General features: G+C 36.8%; 1 protein-coding gene across 1 annotated transcript in view; it reads left to right on the forward strand.

Annotated features, from left to right (window-relative positions):
- The window catches only part of MYO1E (myosin IE), a 62829-nt gene that overhangs the window by 15576 nt on the left and 28104 nt on the right, over positions 1–19149 (forward strand). The window contains exons 9-18 of the mRNA XM_010571754.1: positions 3030–3226; positions 4820–4900; positions 5300–5386; positions 6656–6742; positions 7883–8050; positions 8814–8899; positions 9492–9573; positions 10377–10483; positions 14388–14486; positions 18320–18464. Of these exons, the coding sequence (XP_010570056.1) occupies positions 3030–3226; positions 4820–4900; positions 5300–5386; positions 6656–6742; positions 7883–8050; positions 8814–8899; positions 9492–9573; positions 10377–10483; positions 14388–14486; positions 18320–18464 (1139 nt within the window). The remainder of the gene's footprint in view (positions 1–3029; positions 3227–4819; positions 4901–5299; positions 5387–6655; positions 6743–7882; positions 8051–8813; positions 8900–9491; positions 9574–10376; positions 10484–14387; positions 14487–18319; positions 18465–19149) is intronic.

Genomic DNA, 19149 nt, shown 5'->3' on the forward strand with positions numbered 1-19149 from the left:
AAATTCAGGGTTGAATTGAAATGCAGAATTTACATGCTACAGTTATGTTCCCTGTCTCAAATTTCTCAACCTGTACTTCAGTATTAGGTACCTCTACTGTGTAACTCTTTCCTTATTATATCCTTATCCACAATGCACTGTCCTTGTATCCTTCACCTCATGCTACTGTTTTGTATCAGCTAGGCCCACATCAGCAAGATCTTGAAAGATTATTGGATCTCGAGTTTTAAATATTTTTGTCATGATTTATATCTTGCATCTAATGTTGATTTTATACTACTTCGACAGTTTAAGGACAGAGTAGATAAGCGCAACCTATGTAGTAGCTTATATCTATCTGTTCTCATAACTCTTATTTCAGAATGGTCCTTATGTTTAGGAAAACTGCATTTGTTTAGGTTTAGGTAAGTTAAATATGAATAAAGTATCTTTGTGTAGTCAAGTTCCCACTCAACTTTGTTAGTAGTCTGCTATTTGTTTTAAGAAATTGGGAAAGAAAAATTACTAATTTTTTACCTTAATTTTTTAATTTGAGACAATAGTAAGTGAACCCAAAGAAAAACATTTTGTGGCGTTTTATACATCCAAAGAAAAGTATTGGATTTTTCATATGCCTTACAATTCCAAATGAGCTACTGTGCTTCCATGTAAATCACAGTATTAAATCTTTCAACGAAATCAAGACATTTAATTGCCAGATGAGATGATAGATACAGTGTGTTGTATCAGAAAGTAACAAACCGAAAAGACGCGAGTTGAAACTAAGTTGGTAAACGTGAATGTATTTCTATGATGAGCCATGTGCACCATATTTCTCTTGCTCACTGGGATATAAATACAGAAGTTCTGTATGAATAATACATTGAAAAAATCAGCAGACAGAATGAATATAGAACTTATTCATAAACATACTGCATTTTAAAGAAGCCGGAGAAGAAGTAGCAATGTCTAGTACAATTCCTGCATTATGAAGTTGAAAGTTGGGTTCATTTCTCTTTCCATTAATCCTCTTCTCAGTTTAGTGTTTGTCCTAGCCAACTGAATAGTAAAGCATTTATAGCCTGGATAGCCACAAAAGATAAAACACAATGAAAGACCACTGACAAGTCATGCTTTGTGTAAGTCTGAAATAATAAAAAGTTTAAGAATTTGGTCAATAGTGTTCTTGTTATTATATAGCCAACTGCAGAAAAACATGCAAAGGCCATTCTTCAAGACACCAAAACCTCTACTCTTACTCTGAGTCAGAATCAAATCTATACAGGCCATTCTTGACAGACATTTAGACAAGTACTTCTTTAAAATTGCCAATGATTACTATCTGTTACAGTGCTTGATTATATTAATAGTTGAAAAAAATGTTCTCATTATTTATCCTAAATCTTCCATGTTGCAAATCATGCCAAATACTACTTGTTCTCTCCTGGATGGCAGAAAACAATTTAAACCATCCCTCTTTATGCTTGCATTGTATTGAAAGATTTATTTTACACTTTCTGAAAACTGATGAAGCGAACCTAGTCTTTTTCAGCTTTTCTTCACAGATTGTATTTAAAACTATTCCACAGAAAGCTATTGATTACTCTTTGAGGATTATTTTTTCAATTACATGCATATACTGCTTTATAGTAATTTCTAGATGGTAACTCTATGGTCCCTAACCAGGGAAAATAATCAGGCATCTTAAGAATGTGAAGTTATATCAAGTCATGTCCAGCTCTTCCTTTACAGTAAATCATTAGCACTGTGAAGGAAGAGTTTGAGATACGCATGGTGGTTCTTACCATTATACTATCTTCATAAATTCTTACAGTAGTATTAACTAAATACTTATGCTCATATATACCATAAAGATACCAGAATATTCGGTCTATGATTACCTACATTCTTTTCCATTTTAAAGCATATGATGTTTGACCTTTTCATGTGCTCTTCAACTTGAGTTCTCAGTGAGTTACCAGAGATGTTGCCAGTGACTCAACTTTGGTTAGTTGTGTGGTTTCTAGTACCCTAGGGTAAGTTTAATCAGGTTGCTGGTGGTAATAAATCAGATTTCAGAAAGCTGGCAGTTATTAGCAGTTTTAAAAATAGTTTTGGATTAATGCACTGAAGGGTTTAGTGAAATCATGCTGTGATGTTACAGATGTGTAAAGCACAAGTGGCTGCTGCCTTAGTGATTATTTTACATCCTCCTCACACCAGTAAAGTAGATCTAAAAGCAAAGGAACATGGAGGAAACACTCTTAGAGGATTATGTGGTTTAGTGGAGGTGCAGTACCAAGTCCAAGAGCTGCCCTTGGGAGCTATTTCCATATGTTTTCAAGCCATTTCTCTTTTTCCATTCCTTAAGGTGTATGACACCTGCAGCTAACGTGCACCATGTGCTACAAATGCAAAGAATATACTAGACTTGTGGCTGCTTACTGCACAGATGTGTTTTTCTGCTTTACTTTTAAACAAGGGAAACCAGAATTTGTGAAGGACATCCAGAATAAGGGGTTAAAAAAACAAAACCAAATAAATGGCAAGGCAATTGAAAACTATTTGCAATATCCTAACTTAGAAGAAGAAAGGGAAAGAATATTAGGAAGCAGATAGCATGTTCCTTATCATATTTTAAACGTTTCATGTTTTTACAAAGAATTTTCAATGGTGTCAGTTTTATTTAATGTGTGAGCTCTATGTTTTATTTCCATCTCCTCCAAGAGTGATTTGAACCACATAGTTCAAAACTATGACTTAAGCCAGCTTTCATGTTTGAAGGACTGAAGGTACAGAAATAGCTGACTATTTTACTTGAAGGTGGTTTGTCTTAATTGAAATCCATGTAAGTAAAGAGTTGAAAATGTCTTTGGGGGGCTTAGGGAAATTTTAAAGACATAAATCCCTGTTTTTCTTTTTACGCTGCGTGCCCCATAAGGTTTATTACTGCTGATTGTTATTAGAGATACAGCTGATTTTTTTCCCCCTTCATTATTTATTGGTTTAGTCTGTAAGTCATAATCCAGCAACCCCAATCTTTCTTGCAGTTTTGGCTTTCCCTGCATTTCTCCTGGGAATCAACCAGGACCGCCTAAAGGAAAAACTGACCAGCAGACAGATGGACAGCAAGTGGGGAGGCAAATCTGAGTCCATTAATGTAACGTTAAACGTGGAACAAGCCTGCTACACCAGGGATGCACTGGCCAAGGCCCTTCATTCCCGTGTTTTTGATTACTTGGTGGATGTAAGTTGGATTTGATTGATTCTACTGAAAAATCAAAACAAGTACAAGTACACTAGGAATGTTCCTTGCAGTGCTTTTCTTGTCTGTCATTTCTTTCACCCAGTACGTTTCTTCGCCTAAACTTTAGCAGGAGCACTGAGCAGTTGTCATGGTTTAACCCCAGCCAGCAGCTGAGCACCACGCAGCCGCTCGATCACTGCTCCCCACCCAGTGTGGTGGGGGAGTAAAACTTGTGGGTTGAGATAAGAACAGTTTAATAGGACAGAAAAGGAAAATGATGATGATGATAATAATAATAAAGGAATTAGATTATACAAAAGAAGCAATACACAATGCAATTGCTCACCACTTGCTGACCGATGCCCAGCCAGTCCCTGAGCAGTGGCTCCTGGCCAGCCTTCCCCCAGTTTATATACTGGGCGTGACATCACATGGTATGGAATATCCCTTTGGCCAGTTTGGGTCAGCTGTCCTGGCTGCGTCCCCTCCCAACTTCTCGTGCCCCTCCAGCCTTCTTGCTGGCTTGGCATGAGAAGCTGGAAAGTCCTTGACTTAGTATAAATACTACTTAGCAACAACGGAAAACATCAGTGTGTTATCAACATTATTTTCCTACTAAATCCAAAACATAACACTATACCAGCTACTCGGAAGAAAATCAACTCTATCCCAGCTGAAACCAGGACAGCAGTGCAGTGGGAGCATGACCACAGACATCAAATACAAGGCAGTGATATCACAAATGCTACACTTCCTTTGAAGAAAATGAGCAGTGCTTTCAGCACTACATTTGCTCAATCTCCTGCCACAACTGTCTCCTATGATATTCTGACATCTTCTTGTCAGCATCCATACTTCTCCGAGACTTACTTTCTTCTACATAGTTGAGCATTTTCAGATGAGCAGAGTTAGTGGGTTATGGTCCCCTGCTGTCTTACCCCACTCTCCTGCAAAGAACCCCTTCAGCATCCCGATGTTGTGGCATTTGAGCAAATGGTCAAATTCCATTCTCCACGCTAAAGTACTCTCTTGTTCAGAATGAGGCCCTCGGCTGGATTGGTGGGATAGAAACCTTACCTTTGGCCACAGATGCTCGCTAGATGAAGCAGAATTCTCCTCTGTGGTGGCACTGCTAGTGTCTCAGAAGCCTCCCTCATCGTGACAGCTTTGTAATTCCCACTATATGCCTGTACCAGCACTGACACTGCAAAGTAGGGGAATACAGAAATAGGTGAAAATATTCATGGTACCATCTGCAAAATGCATCAAATATCAGAATTAAAGCTGTTCTTTTTTTGTTGGCTCCTTTTCTTTAACTGAGCCACTTACACCAAAGGGGAAAGATTTTTGCAAACAATAGATCCAAAGGCTCACTAACCGGGAAAGCAGGATAATATACTGTTCATTTCCTAGCTGTTAATAACACTTTATTAAAAAGTGAAAGTAGAATACCCTATTATGTATATTTGTATTCCATTCAAATATCTTCTTTTGAAGAAACCCAATATTTTTATGTAAAGTTTTAAGGATTTTAATATATCTTTTCAATATATAAACTACACTTTGTTTTACATTTTGTTTCTGTTTTATTAGTCTATTAATAAGGCTATGGAGAAGGACCATGAAGAATATAACATTGGTGTCCTTGACATTTATGGCTTTGAAATATTCCAGGTAAGGCAGTGTAATATTCAGAGTTTGAGCTGATCTGACCTGGGAGAGTTTTTGTTATTTAGAGGGGAAAAAATCCAAACCAGAAAAAAACAAATCCTGTGGCCAGAATAAAAGAAAAAAGAACCCCAACCCAGCTTCCTGGACATTGAGTTCTCACTGGTAATGTCTCGCTTAAGAAACATGAAGCATTGAAGAAACTTCAAAGAAACTAGGTCATTGATCTTAAAAAAAAATAAAAAATAAAAAAATTAAAAATCTGAGATTACACGGAATGTCTATAAAGTCAGCAACCCATCCATCATTGCCAGTGTTTCTTTGAAGCTTATTGCCAGCACAAGAACTAAGAATTATTGTATATGAAGCAGGAGACTAATTTTTAAATTGTTTCCGTTTCTATAGAAAAATGGTTTTGAACAGTTCTGCATCAACTTTGTTAATGAAAAACTACAGCAGATTTTTATTGAACTGACACTGAAGGCAGAACAGGTAAACAGACATTTATTACTTTTGAATTCATAAATGAGCTATTGTTTTTTCAATTGGTAGAAAAATTGAGGTTTCATCATCTGCTAACAATAAAATTTGCCTTGTTAAGCAAGACAAAGGAAAAAAAACCACTTTGTTGTTGGCTAACCCTAAAACCATAAACCACATCAGCTACAGACATTTATTCTCTGATACAGTGGTACAGAAGTGAGTCCATCATATGGTGTACTAATGCAGTCATATGACCCTGCCCAGACGTGCTGCATATTCTGACTCATTGACAGAAATGGAAAACTACAGGCTGGTTCTATCCCTGTGCTTTTGTTGGACATGACACACAGTTAAATGGGAATACTTTTCTTAAATTTCCTCCATGCCCTTTTTTTTTTTTTTAATATATATATGAATGAAATAGATCACTGAGACAACTGCAAAAATACTTTTGAAAGTATTTGCAGTTCTCTGCTGACAGCCTTACTGCAGAATCTCACTTTACATGAATGTGAGCTTCTGCATGGGAGGGCAGACAGAATGCAGCTGAGACAGAAGCATTGTGTACGGTACGAGCTCAGGCCTGGCACCAACTTTAGGACAATGTTTTCAAGAATGCACATACACAATTGCCTTTATATAAAAGTAACTGATAATTGCAGTTGAGCACACAAGTGACCTGCTAAGTGTCTAGCTGAACTCATATGTATGCAACGGAGTGGGTCAATTTAATCAAATTTTAGTATGATTTTTTTCCACAGTCAGTCTCTAGATGTCTTTATGGTTAAAGTAATTGTGTACAGAAATAAAAAGTAGATCTGTGTCTCCATTTCATGTGCATTTCTAAATGTGTTGGTTTGGGGGTCTGATCCTTGATATGCCTGTCACAATCTTAATTTTTAAAATAGAGTAGGATATGGATGCTTAGGTGCACTGTCAAGATACTGTAAAAGTCACTTTGTTACTGTTTGTGAAGTGCTTTGACAATAAATGTACTGATGAAATATTCTTGCTCTTCTCAGTTACTACTTAAGGGCTATGAATGACAAAAGAATGTGTGGGGACGGCAGAGGATTCCAATTCATCTCTTAAGCAGTAGAGAGCTGGATTTAACTATCATTTAGGGTCATTTCTCCCACCTCCCCCCAATCACACATTTGACAAGTCTTTCTGAACATGAGTAATGCAGAGTTTGTGTATGTGTAGTGCATTGTAAATCTAGTGCTACATCCACGGTGCAAAAGAATATTTGCATCTTTCTTTCTTTTTACTTAACAGGAAGAATATGTGCAAGAAGGAATTAGATGGACGCCAATAGATTACTTTAACAACAAAATAGTGTGTGACCTTATAGAGAACAAAGTGGTAAGTATTTAGAACAAACAGATGGAAAAAACAAGATTTTTCTCTAAAATATTTGGGCAACTGCTTTGCTGTCAATGTTCATGGGAAAAATGCAAATACTGTTGTTCAGTTACTGAGTCATACTAAGCCTATATATAAAGTTTTACATAAGATGTCTTATAGGAGCTCTAAGATATATGTCATCTAAGATAGCGGCCAAAAAGAGAACCATAAGATAGTGTGATTGATGTGTGAATAAAAAATATAACGATGGAAACTAAAATTTTATCCACCTAAATTTATAATGAATTTCATGACATATTCTACTGTACATCAGATAAGGCTCTCTGTGTGTCCCTGGGGGATGTATTTCAGTTTGGGGAAGCTACAATACCAGTTTCCTTTGAGGTACTGTTGCAAATTAAGCAGAAACAAGTGAAGAGGAAGTATTATGAAGTGTTGTAGATAAAATAAGTATTGTGTCTTTGCTCCACAAAATGTTCTGCAGTTTAAAGTCTTCATGTTCTGATTTGGGGTGACAATAAATGTTGAGTTGTCCTTTAGGACAGAAGTAGGTTGTTTTTCAGCTAGTTCTTTGTTCCCATGTAAGCCAGATAATTTTAACAGTAGTTCAAGTACTATAGTGCCTTGCGCTTAAATGCACATCAGATTTTGCCCATCTCCTATCTGTATCAGGATAACTAGGAAGAGGATAAGATTTCTGTCACAATCTTAGATATTTAGCTCTAAGTTTGTCAAACTACAGCATGTGAGTTTAAATATTTACCTCAGACATGGGTTTATTTTTTGGTGGAATGAGAAAGTTTTCAATTCCTTCACAAAGCAATCTTCTAAAACAAATGTTGGGCATTCTGGGTTTTTTTTGTTTTATTTGTTTTTAACAGCAATCATTGTTTTCCCCATCATTTCCCACTGTCACTATCAGAGTGACATCTCTCCTTAAACTATTTGCATGCTTGTGTACAAATTAATCTCTACTCTGAACTCTACTGATTGCGGGGTGGGGTGGGGAATTCTTCCTGCTGTGACTCTGCTCTTAGTGTTTATGTAGCAAAGATAATTTTTGTTTGGAGGGAAAAACTGGCATCAATTTTTTTTCCTCACTTCTTTTGCTGTTTTTGTTATTCTCCAATGTGTTAGAATCCCCCAGGGATTATGAGCATTTTAGATGATGTGTGTGCCACAATGCATGCAGTGGGAGAAGGAGCTGACCAAACACTGCTTCAAAAACTCCAGATGCAGATTGGGACTCATGAACATTTCAACAGCTGGAACCAGGGATTTATCATTCATCATTATGCTGGAAAGGTAATGTGGAAAAACATCACTGAATTCTGTGTAATGTATTTATAAAGAAAAAGAATGGTAATGAAAGGAAGGGGGAAGCCCTGTAGAGGGCTGTTTTGATTTTAAATAGCCAGATTATCTCAGGAGACAGTGTCCTCCTTTCACAATGTAGGAAGCTTAGAACAAATATGCCCTAACGTATGTCCCTTACTTAGGAGAGAGATGAGTCTGGGCCTTGCTGCTATCAAACATACTAACCAGAACTTAATATTAAATGCAATAAATAAATGCCCCTTGTCTTTTATTAATGATAATCTTAATTGTTGGTTATAGTAGCAGTAACTGTAAAGAATTCATATATAAAAATGATCCTTAGGTAATGATATACCAATAAAACTGGGAATGTAACGTACAGTTCTATCTTCTTTGGGTATATTTTTTAGACTATCAATGATTTCCTGAAGTTAATAACAGTAAACTCTTATTATGCAAAAATTTTTCTTCAATAAAATTCAGTATTAAATTCACTTGTGTCATATTGTAGTCACTAGGTCCATAACAGTCTTTTTCACTGAATTTAAAGATATGGATGAAATTTCTTTGTTTGTTGTGAAAGAGTTAACTGATAATATATGCAAGAATTTAGTGATCATTGTAGTATCTTTAAGTTATACCAGACTAACCAAAAAGTTCAGAACAGCTACTGATGAGGACAGAATTTAAATTTTCTTTAATTATTGGGTTCTCAACTTACCACAAACAATCAATTTCCACCTTGGCCCAGGTATCTTATGATATGGATGGATTCTGCGAGAGAAATCGGGATGTTCTTTTCATGGACTTGATTGAACTCATGCAGAGCAGTGATTTGTACGTAAGCAAAACTTGCTTAAAGCTAGGAATAACGTGTTAGTTCAAATGGATGCAGAAGGCCTGACTTCTCTACTTCACAACTTGTGAACTCATTTGTGGAAATAAAACATCACTGCAGTATAACAGTATCACTTGCATTATATTGACCTTAATTTTCTGCAAATCTGAATAAGTAAGGTACTGCAGTGTCAGGATCAAATGGTATAATGACAGCCATTTGTTTTGGCCTCAGAAAAGGCCATCAGTGATTTGGCATTCTCTCAAAACAGGCACTGTTTTAACATATAAAGTAACTTTTTTTTGTTATGTATTTTAATGAATTGATGCTTACTTTTTAAGAAGCGTGTGTTTCTTTGAGTCTAGAAGTCTGGTATTGTGTCTTCCAAGGCTCGCTAAAGTAGCAAGGGATCTCTATGAGGAATGAAGCTTATGGAAAATACTAATCTTAAAATAGATTTGATAGAACTCCAGATTAATAGAAATAGCTATTTATATTCTGCTCAACTATCAACTTTTACAGCATACTCCTTGACATTCATGCATTGAATTGTCTTTCTATGCCAACACTATTTTATTAATTCTTTCCTAGGCCTTTTATAAAGGCTCTGTTTCCTGAAAATCTTCAAGTGGACAAGAAGGGCCGTCCTACCACTGCGGGCAGTAAAATCAAAGTATGTCTAGTATGTGCATATTTGGGTGTGTGTTTGTGTATGGATACCTATATATATAAAAAAAAAAAAAAGTAGTCTTTGCTGTTTTTTACTGTCCAGACATTTTTAAAAGTAGACATCAGGAGTATCTTGATTGCAAAGCGATGCATTTTTTAAGCTGTTAGAATCATGTTTTGCCTAGCATCACTGTTCATTAAATGTTTTGTTCAGCTGCATTCTACAGCAGTGAATTTTCCAAACGAGCAATTGATGGTAGTGATAATAGTACTTGCATGTGCATAATGAATGAGCCCCTTCACTCAGCCACTTGATGTCCTACAATTAACTACAGATAACTGGTCTCTTTATAGTGCAGAAATGCAGTGGGGCCTGATCCAACGCCCACTGAAGTCAACAGAAGTCTTTCTACTGACCATAATGTGCATTGAATAATGCAAGGGTTAGAAGGCAAGCATCTTTTTGGAGACCGGTTGTAAAATATACTCTTACATTACACACTTGCAGGCTTTGGAAATCGATATTTTATCAACCTCTTTCCTCATATTTCACCCTGACAGTCAAGTTCACCTGAGGCATTCCTTGTCACTCCATATTTTTATATATTAGTTTAAAAATAGAATATGTAGCTGGAGATAATGGTGCCTTTTATTTACTGATAAATTTTTCATGAGGTGCATATTATCCCAAGACACTTTGGTTGTTCTGGAGAAAGACCAAAGTCAACTGGATCCAGTTAACTGCATCATCAGCAAATGGTTGATAATTTTTAGAATTCTCTCACAGGTTTTCCCTCAATTTTACAGAAACAAGCAAATGACCTTGTTGGCACCCTGATGAAGTGTACACCCCATTACATCCGCTGCATCAAACCAAATGAAACAAAGAAGTCTCGAGACTGGGAGGAGAGCAGGTATGGATAAGCAGAGTATGTGGTGAGAAACAGTGCTAATAGTCAAAAGAAGCCACAAAAATTTATCATTTGTAACCATACAGCCTACAGACAAACAGAACTAGATACTCTAAAACCTTCAGAAATGAAATGTGGCATGACCTCTCCTAAACTGTGAAGATAAGCTGTGGTCACTTGGTCTAAATCAGCAGTTAGGATATGCAGTTCTTAGCTTTTCTCATATCAGTTATGAATAATCAACATTTGTATAACAGTAACGCAGTCAGTACATTAAAGACTCAGTTTTCCATGCAGAATTTGCACACCAAATGCATTATACGTCAGTTCTAAGTTTTGCTTTATGCTTTGGAAACAGCTTCTATTACATAGCTAGAAAGCCAGCATGATGTCTGTATCTGCTTTGGTGTATCAAACTTATTGAAAAGGCTTTATAGCCAAGAATGTAGAAGGTTCCTTTTTCACTTCTTGACTTTTAAGTTTCATTAGGCAACTCCTTAAAGAGAAGTCAGTAGAATATCATACCGTGTGGTTATATAGACATTAAATAGATGTCTAAATCATCAGTTTGGTTTATCGCATCTGTTTTAAGGCATCTTTAACTATATCATGCTTTATAGCATCTTCCTATTATCTGAAAAAAGATACTCTTCTTTTTTGCACTGAGGTAGGTCATCAGTCCGTTATGTATACTATGTGAGGTCCTAATATAGGTAACATTTATTACTATATACCAAGTACTTTTGGTATTGTTAAAAGTGCTGATAAAGCAAGTGGTTATTTTTATCACAGTGAAACAACTTGCAAAGTCTGATAGAAAGCATTCTTGACCATATCAACAACACACCAGAATTCACTTCCTGCCATTTGGCATGCAGACTAGCACAATTAGATGCAGATGTAGAGCACTTACAGAAGCCACAATTGGGACTGCATTTGAAAGTGTCATTTAGGTCTTGGCAGTAAATGTAGACCCTCTTTCTCTAGCTTTTCCACCCCTGAAAATCCTACTATGCAGCACTTAATTTTCCACTGACACTGGGGACGACCAAAGGAGGAAAGTCTAAAACTTTTAACTATATAAGTTGAGGGGCTTTAAAAATCATTTACATATTGAAAAACAGGCCTATTATTGTGGAAGGTGTTGCTAGGAAACCAGTGACACAAACAAACAAAAACCTAGTCTTGAGAAAAGGCCAGCTTTCAGGAAACCCCTTTTGGAGCAAAAACGGGCAAGATTTCTTCTTGTTTTCCCATAATGAGGATGATATTTGGCAAATGCAGCAGCTACTGATAACAAATGAAATACAAAGGATTGTAGACTATCAAACTCAGACACAAAGGGAAGTAGTTCTTATAATGGTAATCCTTCATCCCTGTTTAAAAATCCTAACATTCTCTCCCATTTCAAACTACGATTTCCCATAAGTTATACTAGAACCTCACATAGGATACCTATGCTGTAGCAGTTAGTGACATGTCTGGGGAAAAGAAATTTATATGCATATGACAACTCAAACAAGCTTAATTTTGTTGTTTCACAATTTTACTGTGAGAAAGTTCTGTGTTGAGGGAAATACAAAACATAACTGAGTTTACGTGATACTTTGCTGAATGTTTGTTTAGGGTTTTTTTTGTTGTTGTTTTCTTTTGTGATCACATAATGCTGTATCATATACACATGCTGCCATAGTCAATGTGATGAGAATAGTATATCTAATCTGCTTATTAGTAGCATGCTACTAGATGGTGAAAATGTTACTAAAAAAGGAAAAAAAAAACCTTTACAAAGCTTGTCTTACTTCATGCTCGCAGAAGCCACGTCATTCCAGCTTTGTACTGCTGTTGAATAATTCCAGAATATTTAGCGCTGAAACATAGACCTTGTGTAATATCTAAACCTTGTATAATACCTTAGTTATTCCAAAAATTGAGGTGTTCTTGAAATGTGTTTTTGTTCAGGTCCTGGCACAGCCACTTGGACTTGTATTCAAAATTGCTGCATTAGCTGAATTCCCAGACCCTGACCTGCTTGAGGTTGATGCCTGGAGGGAGATTTTCAGTGTGCCTTTTCTCAGAAAGAAAAGGGAAAACAGAAAAATGTCTCAAATTCCCTGTTGCTGGACACTAGTACTGGCAGGACAGTAAAGAAAATGGGAGTAATGCTCCAGTGCATTATTCCAGATGTGAACAGGCGGAAAAGCTATAAACAGGAAAATGTATTTTTGTCCACCAACTTTCTACTGTACCAGAATTCTTGGAGTGGGTACAAAATACACTTTATTCCTTGAACACAGCAAGATTAAAATGTGCAGTATTCTTTATTATAAGCTAAAAGAGCACTATTACTCATCATTTAGTCAAACACCTCTCGTAAGTGTTGTTTAAAAAGAAGAAATAACTGAAAGGCTTTTGTCATTTGTAGCATGGGATTTCAAAAGTTTTTTCCCCTTATACTATGAGTCATGTGAAAAGAATGTCTAAACCAAAAAAAAGGGGGGGTGTCAATGGGCAATGCACTTTCTATTGAAATTTAACATTTCAAAATAGCTAGAGAAATAATACTGAATTAACAGAGTTTTTCAGGATTTGAAAAATCTTTTGTAAAATCAGAGAAATAGTAAGCAAAACAAAATTAAATGGCACCTTACAGGCTTACTTTTTTGATGATATGTAAAGAAATGCTCTTTTATATACTCTTTGTTAAACTTGCAGAACTAAAATCTTAACAACTTATATTTCTGACTGAATGCTAAACCTTCTATAATTTGCCCTATAAAAGAACAGCAACAGAAGCCTCTGAACACCACATTTCAGAATTAAAAACTGACATTGCCGCTTCCAGCCACATGACTTAGATGAGGAAATTAAGGAAATGCAAAGGAAAACAACAAGTCATACATTGTTAAGGAAGCTAACTGAAATTCTTCAAATCAAATCTCTAAGCATTACATAGTAGACTAGCAGGATATGTAAGAAGCAACATAAACTAATGGACCACAGCTCCAGAAAGAGGAAGAGGTGCCAAAAGGAAGCCTTTTTTCTTTTGGGGTTTTCCTGCTTTGAGATGCATGGGGACATATTTGTTCCCTGTTTAGAACCTAAATGAATGTGTTTTGGATGAGGGAACCTTAATGGTGTTTGGATAATGGTGTTTCAGTTTGCATGTGCAGCAGAGTCCCTCCACAGCCATTAACACTTTCTGTGGGACTAGTACCAACTCAGTTTTTGTTTGTAATTAAAGTATGCCATGAACAAGCTTACCAGGCATGCTTTGGCCAGTCTTTTGCCTATCCTCAAATCCTTCCTTTGCAGCATGGTAAAATTAGGAGGAACACTAGCTCTTCATGAATATACTGTCCTGGCTTTCTTCTTTCTGATTCTTCCTGTAATGAAAGTTTGGCATCTGGGGCTTTCTGCAGCCACCAGATTTGGTCCTTTCTCCAGAACAACCAAAAAAGAGCTACTGTGTGCTACTGTTGATATTTGAGCTAGGTAAAACATAGATGAAACCTACAATAAAAGGACACAAAACAATTTCCCACTCCCTTGGATGCCAGCTATATAATTGTATAGTTAACAGTTACTTGGCCTTTTATGGGTAATAATATTACTTAAGAAACTTATATATAAATTAGTTAGGAGATGGGAAGTTAAACTAGGAAAAAATGCTAAGGTAAACTTGCTACGTATATTTCAGTAATGTAGTCTACCTGCCTTGAATATTTTTCCTACCATGCAGTGTGCATGCATAGTAATGTGCAAGAATTCCTATACCTGTGCATGAATTTTGGAAGTCAATAGTCTTTAAACATGATGCGGACCTCAATATATAAAAAGAATACCTCGATCCACAAATATGCTGAAATAAAATAGATTGTAAATCTTGCATTGTTTTTGTCCACAGGGTAAAACATCAGGTGGAATACTTGGGTCTGAAAGAAAATATTCGAGTAAGAAGAGCTGGCTATGCTTACAGGCGGGTTTTCAAGAAGTTTTTGCAGAGGTAAGGTAATACTCATTTTGAAGTATTACAGCACAGTTGATTATATGATGAGGAGGAAAACAAGAAGTTGCAAGTTTTGAAAGCTGCTCATTTCCCACTTACCCTTTCCTTTTTCACCCATTTACCTTGCTCAGGATCTAGGTTACACAGAGATTTGAAAGTGTCTTGAAGACTGGCTTTATGTCTTTGAAAGTCTTTTCATTTTTCTGTAAACTTGCCTAAGACCTCAGTTCTTTTTGTACTGCTATGAGAGGGTTCCTCAAAGTTAAAAAGATTTAAGGGGACTTAGAGTTATGAGGTGCAGAGCCTGGAATCTGAGTGTCTAAGTGCTAGCCTGTGTTTAAAATGTTACTGCTCTCGCTCTCCCAACTCTTTTTTCCCAATGACAGAACATAGGTAAAGAAATACAGGCCTGCCATTCAGCCATTTCAGCATAAAGAGTAACCTTAGCTTAAATTGCGCATTGTATCCTTCCACTGGTGTTCAAACAGCTGGGAATGGTTACAACTCAAACCACTGCAGCTGCTCAGTGAATGAAAGCAAGTCAGAGCTCTGTAAGACCCATCCTTTTTTCAGTGTCTTAGGACCAGCTGTTAAGATTATTAACTACCTCCACTAGCTAATGAAATCCTCTTAAATAAGAGGAATTTCAAGATTCTTACAACACTCAGCTTCTGTTTTTTAGAAAATTGAGACATACAGCTAATAAATGCCCAAACTGGGGCATTATATGACAAATAGCTTTTGTTGGAAGTCTTTGTGTTACGTTTGAGAATATAAAACAAAAAATCCAGTCAGTTGTTGCAAGCAATGGAGTATAATTAATGAGACAACCCAGAACAAAGCCACTGATAATGCTCCATGATAATACAGAGAATGTTTTAATCATCTAGTAATAGACAGATATCTTAAAGTATGGAACAATTTTAAATCCCTTTTTCTTCACAATCTTCAAGTCCAGACATATAAACATGAATATGCATCAGGTTGCATTACTTAACACAGTCTGTTGCTGAGACAGCATAAGAGGTTAATAATGTGTATTAAATCTAGCCTCCACTGTTGTTGAATACTGATTGTGAGGGCTCTGCAGGTCTAGAAATCTGCCTGAGAGGCCTGCACAAAGGAAAGCTACATGGTACTTCTAGAAGGTGAATAGATTTCTATACTTCACTTCATATGTAGAGATCCACAGGCAACTGAAACCATTCTTTATGGAATTCATCCGTTTGTTTCAAATTAGTCTTGTTAAATTTAATATTTTGTTATGAGTAAAACTCTTCCTGTAACCTTTCCATTCACAGTTCCCTAGCATCCAGAACAAGCTCTGTTCTGACACCCTGAGTCAGTGTGAGTAAAAGTGGCTGAGGCATGGGATGGACAGGAAATGCATGCTTGTACACTTGTTTTCATTGGGTGTTCCTTGGCAGCTCCATATAAGTGGAGATTTCTGGGCTGAATAGACTTTTATGTACAAAATTTACATTTGCATGCAAAAAGCCACAGTCATTCAAAAGGCCTATGTGTTTCAAAGCATAACCAATCTGAAAGCTGAACTCCATACTCACATATTTAGATGTAGGACCTAACTGCTTACTGTGAATTTGTAATAGATAATTTGGGGGGGGCAGTCATGATTTGAAGTTGTTTCAGAAGCATTTTAAGAACACATTTAGTACTTGTGCTGAAATCCTCCGTAAGGTCAAATTACAGAAGCTTGAAAAACCTAGATACATGGGTAGTGACATGACCAGTTTAATGGGAAGTGTGCACAGTACATTAGAAGAAAGTGCTATTTCTAAACAGCAGTGAACAATGATAGAATTGTCATGTTATAAAATTGTGAAATGCTTAATTGGTGCATGTTATAGAGTAATCTGTTTCTTCTGCCCTGTAGACTTGTCACACCAGAAAACATATGAAGTTAATTTGAGTTTATGAAAAAGGAGAATTTCAGCTCTGTTCTTATTTTGTACCCGGGAGCTTTACTTATATTAAAAGATCTTAAGTCATGTTTTTTCCTGTGCCCTCCTTTACAGCTCAGAAGATGTAGGAAAGAATTCCTAACATGCTGAGATGTAGTGTCAAATTCTGTTGTGTGGAAGATAGCAGTTTCAAATGCCTTTATTAACATCAGCTCCTTTAAATTCAGACTTGCTTAGACCCACCTATACAACTATACTGTTGGTGGTACTTGATGACCTGCAAAAGAAGCTGTTAAATAAGTTGGGAGTTACTTTAACTTACAACTCCTTACTAGGTTGCATCTATTTATTCCATAATACTGATAAGTTACATAAATACATGTGTACACATTGTCTGTAAACATAGATTATGTATAATATACTCTTTTGTGTAAGAGCTACTTTGTTACACTGTCATGCATAGTACCTGGGCATGTTAACTAATAATAGATTTGAATGTGATTAACATCAGTAGATCCTTTTGAATCCTACTGAATTATTCATAAGTTAGCTTTCTCTTTGCATATACTTGCTATTCAGAGGTGTTTGGTTTTTGTGATACATTCCTTTTTAACTGTTTGCTATTTTTCTTTGTGTGGTATTGTTATTTAAGTTGCATGACACCGTTTCTGCTTCCTGGCTGGATAACATTTTAGATATGACAAGAATGAGCAATGAAGATTCCCTTAATGAATTTTCTAAACTCCTTGTGTGATTTTTTTGAGAACATTTTATTATGAGCTGCTTAAATCTTCTTAAGAAACAAGGACTTGGGAATTACAATAAACTGAACTCCATACTTTATCACTTTTTTCATTAGTTGAATAGTTTTACTAATAAGCATGATTTAGTTTATATAACTCAAGTATGTTTAAGGCATTAAAAAAATTGTCAAGAGTAAAGAACATAAAATATTTAGGGGACAATTTTGTCACAACATATTTAGCTGTTGTCCAGTCCATTGTCAGAGGGGTCTAAATAGCTGCTGTTAGAGAAGTTACTTATCCACAGACACAGAGACAGCTAAAGCCCATCGGTGCTCCTTGGTGGGCAGTGGAACAAGGCAGCTTTGTAACTCCAGCCTGGCAGTTCCAAAAGCCCACATTAAGCCTGAAAAAGCAGACAGTTTAAAAGGGGCTGCAACCTGGCATCCACCTCATTTTCAAGGCTTAAAGAGAATACCCCGAGACAAAAGACCACGCACCTCTTCCTATCAAAGACTGGTTATTATAGCACTGCCCTGCCTCCTTCCCTAGCCCTTCATCTGGTCGGTTCCCAGTGTTCCCTCTAGGTAGCACCAACTTCACTGTATCTTCTCTCTTGTACTGGAGGCCAAGCCAAAGGCTTTCTGGGATAAAGCCAAGAATGGCTCCTTGCTAAATGCAGACCAGCTGTTGAACAGGTGGGTTAGGAACATGAGCTGGCCACTTGCTTAGAAACAGAAAAGGCCTTTGTAAGAATAAGACAGACAGAGAAGGCTTGAGTGGGAAATTGGCCACATGCTTGGGAATGAATCTAGAATACCAAGGATGTAGGTATTTAAATCTGGACCATAAGTCATTACTAGTAAATAGCCTTGCCCTGGACTTGAGATTGCAGCTGAACTTCTGTAATTAACTACTGCAGTTACCAAATAATAACTTAGCATCTGGAAATGGGAGACTCCTGGACACTTGTGCTCATTGCAGTTGTTTGGTCTTGCTAAACAAGTAACATCTTAATAACCGTGCATCTTCCCACACTCCAAGTTTCTGTAAGTCCTGCTGAAATTGTCAACCCTTCCTCCAGGGTAATACTGACTAAGAGTCAGTGGTATTCTGCTGCTGCTGTTTGATGTCAGGTTTTAATCTCTTCTTCTTTGTCATTAAGGTATGCCATTCTGACCAAAGCAACCTGGCCTTCCTGGAAAGGAGAAGAGAAACAAGGAGTTCTCCACCTTCTTCAGTCAGTCAACATGGAACCTGACCAATACCAGCTTGGTAAATCCAAAGTCTTCATCAAAGCTCCAGAGTCTGTAAGTGTGGCAGAACATGAGTCTTTACACATGAAACTATTTTGCTGAAATAAAAGGCCTGCCGACTCAGAAGTTGAGCATGATATCTGCTAAGGTGGGAGAAGTGTAAGAATGTAAGTCAAGCTGGGCAGGTCTGTCACAGGTGCCTCAAGGCTGTACAGTGATTTTAGGCACTTTTATAATGGGCATAGTACATAAGGACCCTGCACGATTTTGACACTGATACGAGGAGCATTAAATGCATCAAGAACGAGAGATAGTATACAAAGATGCTTCGGTGTCAGGTACCACATGGTGACATTCCATCAGAGAATCTGTCATATGAAGAAATATCATGGCATGAAAACATATCTATGACCATTAGCCCAAGAAAATAGGTCATCGTCTCAGTACAAGAACTACTGATGAAAATAGAATAGTCCCCAGTTATAGCTGTTACGCATCATTGAGTAAATCAATGTTCCAGAATGGTTGCAACTTGAAATCCCATTCAAAGAGAACATTAGGGAGGCATCACAAGGCTGGTTTTATCCTGTGGCTGCTAAACTGCACAAAATCTGTTGGAAAAAAGTCATCTTATATTACTATTGAGGAAAGTTGGCAAGGAAAAAACTATGCTCTACTCACCATCATGTATTCCTTATTTATCAGAAGCAATGAGGCTTAGTTTATATAGCATACCTTG

The sequence above is a fragment of the Haliaeetus leucocephalus genome, unplaced genomic scaffold (genome assembly GCF_000737465.1).
Source record: "Haliaeetus leucocephalus isolate CR32 unplaced genomic scaffold, Haliaeetus_leucocephalus-4.0 Scaffold339, whole genome shotgun sequence".
Lineage (NCBI taxonomy): Eukaryota > Metazoa > Chordata > Aves > Accipitriformes > Accipitridae > Haliaeetus > Haliaeetus leucocephalus.